The sequence below is a fragment of the Furipterus horrens genome, unplaced genomic scaffold (genome assembly GCF_987537825.1).
Source record: "Furipterus horrens unplaced genomic scaffold, mFurHor1.1.pri manual_scaffold_2, whole genome shotgun sequence".
NCBI lineage: Eukaryota > Metazoa > Chordata > Mammalia > Chiroptera > Furipteridae > Furipterus > Furipterus horrens.
Genome location: NW_028327172.1, coordinates 187608891 through 187624814, shown reverse-complemented (window position 1 = coordinate 187624814; position 15924 = coordinate 187608891). Strand labels below are relative to the sequence as shown.

The window sequence follows — 15924 nt, the reverse complement described above, 5'->3', positions numbered from 1 at the left end:
AAAATTATACCTATCTTATTGTCAGAATGGCAAAAAAGTATATTTGTGTGTGTGCTGCAGAATTTTAGTTTGTGTGCTGTGAGATGAAAAAGGTTGAAAATTGCTGACATAAATGCATCTCCTTAAAAATACCTTCACATTTTACCTGAAAGCTTTGACTTGTGCCACGGCTGATATGAACTCCTTATTTTTCAAAGTTTCAATTAAAGAAAGAATGGCAGTTTCTATAGTAGTATGTGCAGCTTTGCAAATGTCCATTTCTTCGTTTTCTGAGGCAGACTCTGCTTCTTTGAGGATACTTTCCAGCTGAGCAAGTTCCTCGGACATGTTGATGACCTAAAACAAGAAAAAAGTGCTCCGTAGGAGGATCTATTTACACACTCAGTGACAAAGAGTGCATTTCACTGGCTGTGAAGATAGATTTGATGGTAGTATTTTATTTTAAAGATTTTCAAATGTGAAGCTTACTAGTTAAGAGTAATTAATATCTTAAGTTCTCTATTCAGTAGGGAGAAATTGTTTTAGCCACTACATAACAGTCTTTAAATACTCTTGATAAAATAGGTTGTAATAAGTGTAATAATTGTTAAGTTGTAATAAATGTAATAAAGCAGGCTGTTGGTTTTAATGTGGTATATACTTCATCTTGGATAGTAAAAATAAATTTACTGTTATGGGAGGACTGTGAAAAAATTTTTGACAGTAGAAGAAAGTCTTTATATTTTAAAAGGTTATTTACCCAGTGTATTTTATATAACCCAGTATGTGTGTGTGTCTTTTAAAATTTAACCATTTAAAAAGATTAAATCATTTCCCTAGTGATGCTTTTAGTATTAGTGGTTGACAATGGGGAAAAATGACTGAAGTCACTGCCTTTGAACCAATTTATTTCATGCTTTCCAAAATTTAGAGTGTTTTTGACATGCTTATTCCTGTGCCTGTTACTAGAACTACAGAATAACATGGACAAGATGGTAGGGGCTTCACAATATAATGTTTTATCGTTACTGAATTGATGTGCTTTACCAGACTTTTGATTACATGTGGTCTGTTGCTGCTATGGTGACCTTTAAGGACTTGAACTTTTTAAGGCAGCTGGGTGTCTACTGTCTTATTTACTAATAGGTCCGGAAGTAGCACATCACTTCAAAACACAATTCTGATAAGAAATGATGCATGATGTGTGACTTTAGTCTTAAACTCTCCTAATTCAACTGAATATTTACCTCGGCTTCATTTTTTATCGCGTTTACTTGGTTGATAAGTTTACAGTAGGCTTGAAACAGAAGTAGCAATTGAAAATGCAATTTGTATAACCTTCGGCAGAGCTCCAGTTCCTAGAAATAAATAACATTGCATTAAATTTAGGTGTGATTTTCCATATTTGACTAGACCACATATTTCCAATGAATTTGTAAAATAATTGTTAAATTTGTCTTGGCATTTATTTTTCTGCAGTAAGCAAGTTAATATGGTATGAAGCTGATGAAAGATGCTTTGAAGACTGATTAAAAATTTAAAGATATTGTAGGTTATATAATTCATTTTTAGTGTGAAGCATATTTTCACATTAGAATTTGTAAGCAGGTAACACATAGGATGCTTTAAAAAGGATTTGCTATGACTCAAAAACTTTAAATAAATTCATAATTCAAATGCATATACTTTGGCCACATCAGGATGTATATATCACTATATTTACCAATAACTGATTGTTAAAGCTAAGTAAAAGTAGCTAAAAATGAATTCATTTTTCTAAAAAAACACACTTTGTAATCTCATTGAAATGAGACAATGAAATTAACATTTGCACTTCAATTTTTAAAATTAAGAAATTTAAAAGGAGATGTTAGTTATAAATGTATAAAAAGGCAAGTGCTAGTTTATATTAATTATAAAATTTCATTTTTATTGGACCAACATTTCATAGATTAGGGCTATGCAAACCTGAAGCACATGCTACTTTTAAAGTAGTAGTCCATGACAAAACATTGCTAGGTCACAAATGGACAAATGGCAAATGAAAACCAGTTTGTCTGACATGGATAAGTAGTCTGTAAATTAAGACAGGTCACTTACTGCTAGAATTTCCATTTGCTAAGCAAGAAGGTGATCAGGTCACAAAAATACAAAGGAAGAAAAAGACCAAGAATTAGTGTAAGATCATTTTAACTAGGGTCACAGATGTCCCAGGCAAACTGAAGAACATTTAATTACACCCCAAAGAAAAATTTATGATGCTATTTCCAGAATAAAACTTTTTACACATTTACTGCAACAATCCAGGGTGTTTTTAACGCTTTGCCAAATTAATTACATTTAGACTACAGTTTATTTCTGTGTGAAAATTATGAAGAAAATGGAACTAATGTAATCTTGGGAAATCTGGTTTATTATAAGTCTTTATCTAGGTTTCTATAGCCTTAAAAAAAAAAAAAGCCAAGTGTCATAAAATTTTCTTAGAAAAGGATAAGTTTTTTCATTAGAAAATAAATTACTGTTCTCAGAAAGGAGTTAGCTTATAATCTTATAAATACTCACCCATGAGACTGTCTTTGGAGTGGCTCATTCTAGGCTTCCTACCCCTCACTGTCTAATTAGGTCCTATGTTGCCATAACTGATGCCGAGTCAGAGGTAAAATATCAAAAACTGATGTGTGTTTTAAATTGCGTTCCAAATATAATTTAGTAAACTTCAGAAATTCAACCCTACTAGGTTTGAATCGAATGAGATAATGTATGTAAAATACATAGTGAAATATCTAGTTTACGGACTACTTAAAAACTATTACATTAAAATATCTATGGCAACTCAGGCCTACTCATCAATGGAAGAAAAAGTTTTCTATTTAAAACAGCAATTGCCGTAATGCAAATATTGCTTCCAGAAGTCTCTTCTGAATCCTGCTTTTCTAAGTAGTTTCCTCTGTAGGACTATTTATATAAGATTTATTCCCATCAATTTAGAAAGGATTTGCTAAGCAAAGGTGAACTTTGGTTCCCTACTGCTTACCATAAATTACTTAGTCATTCTGTGAACATCAGTTGAGCATAATCCAATGTCAAACTTATTAGCATATCTAAATTTCTAAGGTTTTACCTTATACTGTTTTATATGGGAACTAACAACTATTTGAGTTTTAATACTTTTTCTCAATTCTCTTAGCATAAATAAAATAGAACTGACTGTGCATATATCTATAGTCTCTACTATGGGATGTAATAAAAAAGCAATCGATGATGAAGTTTATGGCCACCACAATTGTAGGAAATAACACAAACACAATTAACTGTAGTTCTGAAGTATCAGAAATTATACAAAATATGCTAAACTGTATATTTTAAGTTAATACCTTTTAAGCATATGTTCTCTTCACTTTTTATTTTTTGCTTTCAGTACTTTATTTTTCTCTATTTTTTATTGTTTATTCTATTACAGTTCCAATTTTCTTCCCTTTTGCCCCCCTACACCCCTTTCCCCTCTTGCCCTCAGCCTGTGACCTCTCCATTGTTCATGTCCATGGGTCACTCATACATGTTCTTTGACTAGTCCTTTCCCTTTCCTTCCCCCGCCCTCCTCCCTTCCTACAGCATACATTTATAGATTCATATTATGCAAAAGACTATACTGGTACACAGGGACAGATAGCAGATGATATGTAAAAAGGGTCCCCACCCTAAGGAGCTGAGTATGAAAGGAGAGAGATGTAAATGAAATCTTAAATGTACAGTTTTCAGTTTTTATTTAGTAGAAAACCTTGAGCTCATGTAGACTCTGGGAAAAGGAATTCATTTAGTCTAACCATCTTTTTATATAGGAAAAGAGTTTATATTACTTACTTAAGCCATGCAGTTAAATAGTGGCAAAGACAGAATTAGAACCAAAGGATCTAATTCTAATCTAGGGTTAATCATTATACTTATTTTGCACATGTAACTTGACAATTTCTTTGTAACAATGCAGGACTGCCTATGTTTGACTCTTAATTCTATTTGCACTGATTTTAGATAATTTAGCTTCTCTGAGCTTCAGTTTCCTCATCTGCAAAATGGGGATAATTATAGCATCTACTAGACAGGGTTGTAAGGACAGAGATAATGAATGTGAAATATTTAGTACATGGCCTAGCAAACAGTTAACATTTATTGAGAGTATACTATTATTTTCTCAGCATTTCAGTTTTTTAAAACTTCAGGTTTTTTTAATAATGCTACAATAACTTTTATAGTGACTAAAAATCTGTAACAATATAATTAATGTTGAAAAGATTGGAATTCTGATGTCAAATGCAGAGGTCATTAATTGGTGAATGCATCTTTCCCATGTGAAGTTACACTCCTGTTAGACTAATCTTTAGGTCTTAATTTATCCTCACTTAATATAATGCATGCGTTGTTTATGTGTACTTTTCTCTAAGAAAATACTATTATTTTCACTGAATTTTATACTAGTAAAAAGCATTGCCGGTTAGCCCATCAGAATTTAATGTTTAGAAAGGCTAATATGAATGTACATAACATTACCCATAAGTTTGCATTCTGGACCAGACAGTTTGTCTGCAGAATACCAATGAAGAACAAAAATTTCTTGAAAGAGGCAGATGCAACTAAAAGCTGACTTGGACTGTCCAGATATCCATCAAGCTTATTTATTGAATGTTATTAAGCCTCAGTCACAAGCTGATCTTTCATTTTTATTAAAGTTAATTTTTCATTACAAAGCCAATACTTCATTGAACTTAACTTTTACAAAGATTGTTCTGATAACAAAAATGGGAAGTGTTACAAATACTCTTTATTTCTAGGAATATCAGATAAGGACATTTGAGCACACACAGTATTTTACCTGATATAGAAATATAGCAAAACTAAGAATAAGAAACTTACTTGTGCATCTGTGTTGATCCTATACAGGTCTTCTTTGGCACCAAATGTCCTCTTACAATTGTCTAACCACTAAAGAAATAAGTAACAGTAAATTTTAATACAGTAACTGAACGACGACATTGGTAATATAAGAGCCTATGTGTATAAAGCAAACTTAGAAGTTAACTTGAGTTTCTAGGAATGGGTGTAGACATAGACTTCCATTTCCATTAGAGCCTCATTGTTTCTAGGCAACAGACCAAAGCAGGATGACACCATCAGTGTATCTAGATTTACACACTCCTGAGCGCTTTCCAAAGGAAATGCAAAAAAGGGTCTTCTACTCCAGGGACTCATGGTACTCCCCTTCAATAAAAAATATTCTGCATTCTGCAGGTTTTATTGAAAACCTTCACGATCTATACCTGACCTTTAATGTACGATGGGGAAATGAAAGATGTGATTCCCCTCAGGTCAATTTAATAAAGGCAACTTTTGCTTATCAGAAGTGTAATTCTCAGAAGACTGGTGTCAGTTTTAATTAGTAAAACAGAAACCAAAATCCATTTTAAATCTTTTCATTTCTTTTTTCTTCCTTTTTGGACAAGAATGAATAACAAACACGTTATCTCCAAATACTGGCTATAGAAGCCAAATGTTGTTTTTCCTTACCCAGGGGCTATTCCTAAAGGTGGCTATTTATTTAAGTTGCCTTTTCTTTGGTCAAATAAAAAGAAAATAATCGTGTTGTGGTTTAATAGGAAAAAACACTGGAGTCATAAAATGTTCAAGTGAAAGCTAAGAGCCTTCAAGTTAAGCTCCTGTGTTTTGACAGTTTGATATTATTAATATGGTATTATCATTTCTTTTGACATTTTAGTTCTTTTTTATTAGGTGTGATAGATTAAACATAATACAAATAGACATAAGAAATCATCAGAACATTTTTCATTAGGAATGAGAAAAACTAGCTACATTAAGTTTACCCTTTGAAAATATTTCAGCACTACACATGTAAAATTCTCAATTGTAGCTTAATGTTCTACATGCAAAGAATTAAAATTAGACCTCTCTGTTATTTCAAAACAGTCTCTTTGACCTTATATGCCTATTATCCCAGTCTCTCAGACTGCACCTGCCCTTCGGCTCTGGTCTTGACAGTGTCTCTACATGGCAGCATGTTAAGCTTTCCTGGTGACATACAGCTGCTGGCAGCTGCTGTCAAAAGCCACCCAGAAGGTCTTCTTATAGCAGCAGCATTTGGTCAACTTCTGTCATGGAATTTGTACACTGGTTTTTATTCACACAAAATGTTAACATGCTTACACACTTCATCATCACTAATCTAGCTCAATTTGTCCAAATAAACTAATACTTTTGGGAACAATAATTTCAATTGATTATTTAATGGCCTGTTCTTACTAAATATTTTTATACTGTATGCCTAGTGATACAGCATTTTGGGGGGCACTACTGAACTTAATTTCTTATTTTCTGTTAAAAGCCAAGTCCCATGGAACTATTGTAACAATATAATCAATAAAATATACTTAAAAAAAAAAAATCAAGTTCCAACCCTATAGTTTTATGGGCTGCACACTGTCCTGAAAAGTACAGGTCTACACCATTCCAACCATTGTAGACAGGACACAATAGATATTCTTTCTGTGTACAGAACACCCTCCAGTTCACATATAGCCAGTCTTCCTGTCATCGTCGGCAGCCGTCCGTCTCGAGAGACGATGGTGTAGCTTCTTAAGAGTCTATCTGCACCGCCAAGAATGGTTGTGGAGTCCGACTCGGGAGTGACACGGTATCTGTCTCCTCCCGTGTTGAATCGACATCTTGCGATGACGCTGGAGTGTCCTCTCCAGTGAAGCTGAAGCTACAGAGCCTGGGCAGGGTGATATGGAGGGTCTGCTGTTGCCCATGCCAGTTCAGATATAGCCAGTCTTCTTGTCATGATGTTTTCTTTACTCAAGGCTCAAACGAAGGTTAAAATTTAACCCGAGAGGTTTGGCTTCTGGGTGTGATGGAGCAGCTCGCAGAAGACCAGTCCTCCAAGGACATCTACAGAAGCGGAATCCATCAGCCAGGATTTACGGAGTAAGAGAAAAGGGCAGAAGGTAGCCCTTCATTGATCCCAGTGTTTACTCCAGGAGTATTTACTTATTCATGCCCTTAGGCATTTCTGTGTGGAGGACTAGAGCATCTTTGACTAGATTTATTTGTAGGTGTCTGATATTTTCTTATTATAAATGGTATGTATTGCTGTAAAACCAACCACCCTAAAATGTGATGATTTAAAACAGCAAGACAAATCTATGTGTTGCCTGGGAGTTTCTTCTGGTCTTGCCTAGGGTCACTCAGAGTCTGTAGTCATGTGATGGTTTGACTGGGGCTGGAAGCTGGATGTTGGCCCCACTTCATGCTGGCATGCTGCCTCTCACAGCTGGGGTGTTTCCCCCTCCTCCACATGACCCCTCATGCTCCAGGAGACTAGAGCTCACATAGTTTATCACAATTTATTCCAATTTACACTGTGACCAACATGATGGCATAAGCAGAAGCTGCAAAAAGCCTTTGAAATGTTAGTCTCAGAACTGAGCAGCAACGTTGCTAAATTTGATTGGTCAGAACAAGTCACAGGGCCATTCCAGACCAAGAGGTGGATAACAGACTCCATCTCCTGATGGAAGGAACAGCGAAGGGGTGTGAATACAGGGAGGCTGGCTTCACCAGGGTTATTACTGTAACAATGTACCACAGCTTCTAGGGTAGGCAAACATTCTGGAAGAAACAAAAGGCACTAACCATAATGGATAAGAATGATAATGTGCAATTAAGTAAAATTGAAAACTTCTATTTATCCAAAGATGCTATGAAGATAGTAAAAATGCTAGCCACAGAGAAGGGAAAAATTTGTAATACATACACCTAATAAAAGGCTTGGGTTCAAATAAACAACTACAAGTCAATAAGAAAACCAAAAATAACCCATTTATAAAAGTGGGCAAGGTACTTGAAGGCACAATTCACAAAATACTAAATGGAGACACCTGTATGAAAAGGTGCTCAAACAGCCATCAGGGGAAATGCAAAATAGTATCATACAATGCTACCACACCCCTACCATAATAAGTCAATTTTTAGAAGTTGGCAATGCCGAGTGGTGACAGAGATATGAAGCAACCGTAACTCTTGTACACACTTCTGAAGAGGCTGTAAATGGATACAACCTCTTTTTAGAAGAGTGCTTGACAGAATCTACTGAAGTTGAACATATGTATATCCCGTGACCCAGTAATTCCACCCCTAGATACTCAACAGCTATGAGAACATATATGCGCAAAAGACATGTACAAGAATGTATTCAACACATAGCACTAATATTTGTAAGAGGACCAGATCTTGCTCGTTTCTTTCTTGTTGTTGAAAACTCTTTCTTCTTCTGTAATCTGTCACTATTCTTTTAGTCCAAATATAAGACCCCTTTCTTTTTATAAGGGGAGAAAGACTTAATATAAGTATTTTCTCATACCATATTCTCTCCCTAAAATATTCCCCCAATCTAAAATTACCATCTGTCAAGGCCTAAGGTAATATCTCTATTTCATGAAGTTTCCTATTATCCCAAGTGACCTTCTCTGGAAATCATAGTATGGCACCAGTTTTTTGTTAGAATTGTACAATTCTGGGAAGTCGCTTTCATTGCTAATAGTTTTATTTATAGCTATAACTTTATTTTTGTCACTAATTATTCACATACAGTATTTGTGCCTTACATTCTTATCTGGACTATTAAAGGAATAAGAACTAGGTTTTATAATTCATTTTTTCATAGGCCTTTACATGTGAGAGGTGCTTAATACTTGTTAATGAAAGACCCATCTATTCTAGAAAAAAATATGTCTACGTATACAGTTGTGTGAAAAGAAAAAGCATTTTTTTTTTCTTTCAAAACTTTTCCGCCCCTGCTAATTGAATCCACTTACTCTTGGGGAACATATGTACTGTGCTTTGCAGTGCCTGATTGGAGCTGAAGAAATATTCCTTAGGTAATATTCATAATCTAGCACATGCTTATTTCTGCTTTTGCCTGCTCATGCACATGCCTCACAGGAAAAACATCACAACTCTGTGACAGGCTGCAGATTTTCTAGACCACAGTATCATAATGTATTCTCAGAAAAAAAATTTTCTTTCCCCACTTGTAATGTGGACAGCAACTATAGTCTCCACGGAGAAGCTTTTTATAAAGCTAGTTTTCCATTGTGCTCTTAGCCAATTCCTAAAAGCCAGGAGATAGGAATTCGCTCTTCTCACTAACAGCCCGAGGCAGGTGCTAAGAGGTCCTGTCTTCTAGTTCAGCTATCAGCTGCCAGGTTAACACTTCTAGTGTCAAGAGCAAACGACTCTTCAGGTCCTCTGCCCATGTTTTAATTGGATTGTCTGTTTACTTGGTGTTGAGTTGTATCAGTTCTTTATATTTTTTGGCTATTAACTGTTTGTTGGAGCTGCTGTTTGCAAATATCTATTCCCATTGTCGGTTGCCCTTTTGTTTTGTTGGTGGGTTCCTTTGCTGCGCAGAAGCTTTTTAGTTTGATACAGTCCTGTTCATTTCTCCCTACAAGACATACAAACAGCTGACAGATATATGAAAAGATGCTCAACTTCACTAGCTATTGGGGACATGCAAATTAAAACAGCAATGAGATGACACCTCACCCCTGTTAGAATGGCTGTTATCAACAAGACCAGTAAGAACAGTGTTGGAGAAGTTGTGGAGAAAAAGGAACCCTCACTCACTGCCAATGGGAATGTAAACTGCTGCAGCCACTATGGAAAACAGTACGGCGATTCCTCAAAAAATTAAGGATAGAGTTACCATATGACCCAGCAATTCATCACCTGGGTATCTACCCCCAAAACTTGGAAACGTTCATTACAGCATTATTCTTGGTGACCAAGACATGGAAACAACTGAATTGTCTTTCGATTGAGGATTGGAAAAGGACTGGTGTATATATACAATGGGATACTATTCAGCCATAAGAAAAGATGAAATAGTGCCATTTGTGACAACATGGATGGACCCTGAGATGATCATGCTAAGCGAAATCAGTCAGTCAGAAAAAGGTAAGAACCATATGATTCCATTCATATATGGGATATAAAACTGAAACTCATAGACAACAGACAACATTATGTTACCAGAGGGGAGGGAGGGGAGGGATTGTAAAGGGTAAAGGGGGTCAAATACATGGTGACAGAAGATGATTTAATTTGGGTGGTGGGCACACAATGCAATGTACAGATCATGTACCATGGAAATGTACTCTTGAAACCCATATGATCTTATTAACCAATGTTATCCTAATAAATTTAACTAATTAAGTAAATAGAAAAACAGGTACAAGAAGCTAGAGGGGGAAAGAAAGGCAAACCACTCTTTTCACACAGTAAAAAGAGACTGACCTGCTCAGCTGCTTCTCTTTTGGCATTGTAGGTATCCAGGTGTTCTTGCAGCTCCAAAACACTGAACTTGAGTGTTTCTAGCAAATCACATGACATCAGCTGTCAAATCAGAAAAACATTGATCCAGGTTACTGTTTCCAGTCACAATCATGAGACTGACAACTTTTGGGTCACGGAATTTCTGTTGTTGGTTTCTGGCCCAACTTGGTGTCGGTGTCCCTTACTGTGTTCTGTCCCATACTAGGGGCTGACCTTTCACCAAAACAGAGTAAGAATAAAGTGGGAGTTCCAGGATGTCAGCAAGGACTAGCAGGCCTTCAGCTGCTTTTAAAAACTGGCTCAGGCAAGAAATGACATGTCAGATGAGTGTATACCATGAAAGTAACACCTCTGAAGCTTCTTAAACCTTAGTTTCTTTAAATAACTTAATATATAATGTAGGAATGTGCTTGGAAACAAGGTGGGAAGAGGAGCTCTAGGTTCTTTTTTTAAAAAAGAAAATTATTCTTTAGAGGGGGGATGGAGAAAGGGAGAGAAACATTGATTGGTTGCCTCTTGCACGCCCCCAACTGGGGACCTGGCCCACAACCAGGCATGTGCCCTGCCTGGGAATCGAACTGGCAACCTTTTGGTTCACAGGCTGGCACTTAATCCACTGCACCACACCCACCAGGGCCTTGTTTTGTTTTGTTTTGTTTTGAGCTCTGGGTTCTTAGTGGGGGAGGTCTAGCCCTCCGCTACCCACTTTTATTCAGGAATCATGAAAAAAGTATGCATCTCTAGAGCATGACTTGTTAACTTCCTCCTCTAGGACTCTGCGAACGGTGAGGGAGGGTCAGAACCAGAAAGAGCCACAAGTCACTTCATATAATATCCTGGAAGTGTATTTTGCTAGGTATTTATAATCAAGTTGAAAATATGAACCTTTACACTTTAAAATGCTGAGTACCTTTAAAATCACCTATTTACTGAATGATGCCATTCAAGTCTAGTCTTTATAATGAGCCCTCATGTAAAAACTTACTGTTTCAGCGTCCACAAAGACAGTTGGGCATTCTGAACACATCATCATCACTTCCAGGGAACTTTTAAATTTGGCGCCAATGCGCTGCAGACTCTCGCCAAGAAAGCTGACCGCCTCATTAGTTATGTCTCCAAACTTTCTTTGAATTGTCTATGGAGAAAAGCATATGAAAAAGTTTAACATTTCTTAAGAAGGCCTCTTTTCATCTTCAAGTAAAGAAGCATAATTTATTAATCAGGGCAGTGTTTTCTTTTAAAATTATTGTAGCAATATATAGAATCCTAATAACTCATTTGTAAAGCCACATTTTTAGGCACCTCTTTAGGAAACATTAATTTCTAAAAATGATCAAATATTTACAATAATTTTACTGAATAAAAACACTAATGACACATGCTACTCACCCCATCCCCACAATTTGTGGAGTTTTTTGAGGAAAAACATTAGGAAAACATGCTGGAAATAAAGGCCTCGGGTCTGAGGAATTAGCAACTTTAAAGTTAACTTCTAACTGAAGTTTTTGGTAAATGTAGTTTACTATTTTTGGTTATGAGGCTGCCACCTGACTTTAATTAAAGTCATAAAAATGCATTAAGAGTAATATCTTCTCAAAATCATGAATATTCATTCACATAAAAAAGTAGTTAATGTCAGAGCCATAGTGAGCACTCAGTGAATTAGATTATTAGTATAATAATAATAATGATACAGACAGTTAATGTGTACCTACATGTATATGTGTAGCACTGTTAGGTGTCATTTTGATTAATTTTTTAAAAAGTCTAAGCCATAATCGCAGGCATCAAGAAACTTAGAAAGCCAAAAGAAAAAAGAGAACATAAACAGAAGATCAAGTAGCAATGCACGAAGTACAGAATTAAGTAAATGCTCCAATTAATGAGCAGTAAAGAACTTCCAGGACGGAGAGATCAGAGGCTGAATGGTTGGGAAAGCTTCAGTGAGAACAGGTCTTCAGCGGGATCTTCCCAGATGAGCAAAATCTGCTTCACTAGGTAGGAATCTGGTGGGTAGTTCAGAGGATAATGACTTAAATGGTGGCATTTCTCTGTGCCTCAGTTTTCCTAGCTACAGAATCCTAAAAGTATATTTACATTCCATAGGTCTGTTGTAAGAATTAAATACTTAATGTAAAGAATTTAGTATAGTGCTTAGCATGTAGTGAGTACTCAATGTTAGCTCATTATTATTTTTTCGATTGGAAGCAACCTTAGCTAAAATTTTTAAGGTCCCACACAGTAATAAAAGTATTAGCCTTTAAACTGTTTTATGATATTGACGGTAAGCTCCTTGAAGGCAGGGACCATGCTTTTTATATTTCTTTGGTATCCCTCATGTTGCCTAGTATACTACAGAAAATTTTAGTTGTCTTAAAATTTTATTCTAATTAAGGGAGATATCTGTAGTAGTCATTGTATAAAGTACTAACTGTGGTATAATGTCACAATGTAAATTTACTAATACCACTCTCTGAGGAAAAAAATTTTTTTTAAAGTATTTATTTATTTTTTGGGGGGGGACGGAGAGATAAAGAGAGGGAGAAACACCGATCAGTTGTCTCACATGCCCCCAACCAGGGATCTGGTCCACAACCCAGGCATGTGCTCTGACCCGGAATCAAACCAGCGACCTTTCCATTTGTAGTATGACACCCAACCCACTGAGCCACATCAGTCAGGGCAGGAAAAAAAAACTTTTATAGAAAATCAGTGGGAATATTAAAATTTAAGATACTGATTTTAGACCAAAAATCTATAACTTTATCAGGTGATAATGACATCAATTAAGAAACATGACACCTCTCTGACCTGAAACAGCCTGGAAAACACATGGAACGTAAACATGGCACAGGACCCATCGGAGTCAGAGAGCATCTGGTTGACGTGGCAGCGCCAGGCTTCCTCCTCATCATCGCAGGCCACCGGCTGAAAAGCGGCTATTATGGCAGAAAGAAATGGTGTTGGTAGAGGAGATGTCTGTACTTCTGGAAAACCATCTTGTTCTTCTTCATCCTGACTGTTAACACAAATATCACAGTAATCATAATATTATCTTAAAAGAATAGACTCAATTACTTAAATAGTTTTAGTCTCCAATATAGATTATTTTTATGAATGTACAACAAATCAAACTCTGTAAGAAAGCACAAATAAGCAGATCTCGTGTTTTTTCTACTTAGCACCTTTGGAATAAAAAATTTCATTTCATGCGACTACCTTAAAACACCCCAAGTCCTATGATATGCCAGCGCTATGGACTAATTTCAGTAACGGCTATTAATAATTCAGATTAGAATGCTTTCATTTTACCTAAACAAACTCATAGATACAGACGACAGAATGGTGGTTACCGGGGAAGTGGGGGAGGAAGGAGGATGAATTGGGTAAAAGGGTCAAATATACAGTAACAGAAAAAGGTAGACTTTTGGTGGTGAAGATACAAGAGTATACAGATAACAAATTATAATGTTGTACACCTGAAATTTACATAACGTTATTAATCAATGTTACCTCAATAAATTACAAAAAGAGAATTTCATTTTAAATGGTCAATTTTGGAGGTCCAAATTGATGGTAATAATATTTGAAAAGTTTTTGCCCTGTGCTTTTGTGTCAAGGGCTGTTAGGTACTTTATAGGGACTATTTCATTCAATCTTCACAGCAGCTGTATGAGGGCTGGGTACTATTATTATCTCAGTTTTCTCAATGAGGAAAAAAAGTGTAGGGAGGTTAAATAATGTGCTTGATTATTGGGTAGGAAATGATAGAACCAGAATTTGAACCCAGGACTATAGATCCAAACCCAGTAATAAAAGCCCCAACACACAGCACAAGCTCAGCTGTTTCATGAGCACATACTATATGCTCAGCAGTATGGCAACAGCAGGCTTAACTAACACACGCACGCGCGCGTGACCTAGTCATTTTCTTTAAGGAGTTTATAATCCCAACAGCCAGATGGCAACAAACAAAAATGGAAGAACAAAAAAAGACAAGGATTTTTTGGGGTTGGACAGTCTACAAAGAAGTGTATAACTCTGGGTCTTGCAGATGAAAAGGAACTTGAGTCAGACAAGACACTCCATAGAGAAATGTCACTCAGGGTCTTAAGAGTTGCCTGTTTCACATTACAAGGCAGCTCTAGAGGACTTTACAGAAATTATGGAGTGATTCATAGAGAAGAGAGGGATCTGAGTAAAGGTTGGGGGAAAAGATGAAAATAAAACAGACGTTTAAACTGGAAAGTTAAATTATACCTCAAAAAGTTTACTTTTTAAAATGTCACTGTGGTGATTGATTTGAACAAAATGTTCCCTGTAAGCCTAATGTGCATCTATACACAGTAGGGATGTTCTATTCTATTTCAGCTTCGGTACTTGGCCAAAGTCAACTATTTGGCTTCAGGCTTCTAGAAAGAGAAGTGGCTGGATATCTACCTGCACATCATTTCTGGCATCCCTGAACTTGTGTACGACCAGTGAGTGAGGGATGGCATAGGCTACTGTCATATCCAAATCAAAGATATGAACAAGGTGTTGTTAGTATCTGCATGTACGCTTTCAAATGTAGGAAAGCAGTCTGGATATACTGAGCGAAAAATGTCCTATGTGTTGTCTATGTTAAAACTCTTATTATCTCTTGAAGTATAACTGAATAATTTTTATTGCAGAAGTAAAATTGGCATACTTGATTACTTAGGATTAATTTTTGTGTAAAAACAATTGTCAAGAAGCTTCAAATTGTTGACTAGAGAAACATTTAAAAGGAACAGTCTAGCCCTAGCCAGTGTAGCTCAGTTGGCCAGAGTGTCATCACATAGACCAAAAGGTTGTGGGTTCGATTCCTGGTCAGGACACATACCCAGGTTGTGGATTCAATCACCCTGGTCAGGGCATGAACCAGAATGCAACCATTTGATGTTTCTCTCTCATATTGTTGTCTGCCTCTCTATCTCCCTCCTTCTGAAGAGTAATGAAAAAATGTCTTCAGGTGAGGATTAAAAATCATCCCTTCTGCCCATTATATGTCCAATCTGAAAAATCTGACCACTAATAATGAAACTGTAAAATTATTTTTTATATATTTCAGATTTATTCTGGTATCACACAAGTTCATTCCATGATTTTGATACTTGGGTCTGGCTGTGGCCCAATACAGTAGTCTCTCTCTATATTTCAGTTCACTTATCACGGCCTCACTGTATCACGGGATTTTTAAAAATATTATACGTAATTATTTATTGTGAATTTTTCACTCTATCGCGGGATTTTGCAGTACTGTATACATATGATGTTAAAGTTATGTAGGTTTAAGAGTGTAGAATAAATGTAAGGTTCCTACTTCGCAGGGGGTTCTAGAATGTAATACCCGCGATAAGTGAGGGAATACTGTATTCATTTTAACATTTGGCTATTAGGCATTTTACCAAAACAGGTATTTGCTATGTTTCTAAATGCATAATGCCACTCACCATGCTTTGAGAAATGCCTATTTTACTTGAAGTGAATATTAGTAACAGAAAATAAACCACAATAAGT

The 15924-nt window shown here is 36.1% G+C and overlaps 1 protein-coding gene across 1 annotated transcript in view; it reads right to left on the bottom strand.

The window, feature by feature from the left end:
• FRYL (FRY like transcription coactivator) overlaps positions 1-15924 on the bottom strand; it is a 169617-nt gene that overhangs the window by 2760 nt on the left and 150933 nt on the right. The window contains exons 55-61 of the mRNA XM_090266905.1: positions 13195-13402; positions 11369-11518; positions 10345-10443; positions 4888-4956; positions 2080-2097; positions 1227-1337; positions 146-336 (exon numbers count right to left, since the gene is read on the bottom strand). Coding sequence (XP_090123031.1) covers positions 146-336; positions 1227-1337; positions 2080-2097; positions 4888-4956; positions 10345-10443; positions 11369-11518; positions 13195-13402 — 846 coding nt within the window. The remainder of the gene's footprint in view (positions 1-145; positions 337-1226; positions 1338-2079; positions 2098-4887; positions 4957-10344; positions 10444-11368; positions 11519-13194; positions 13403-15924) is intronic.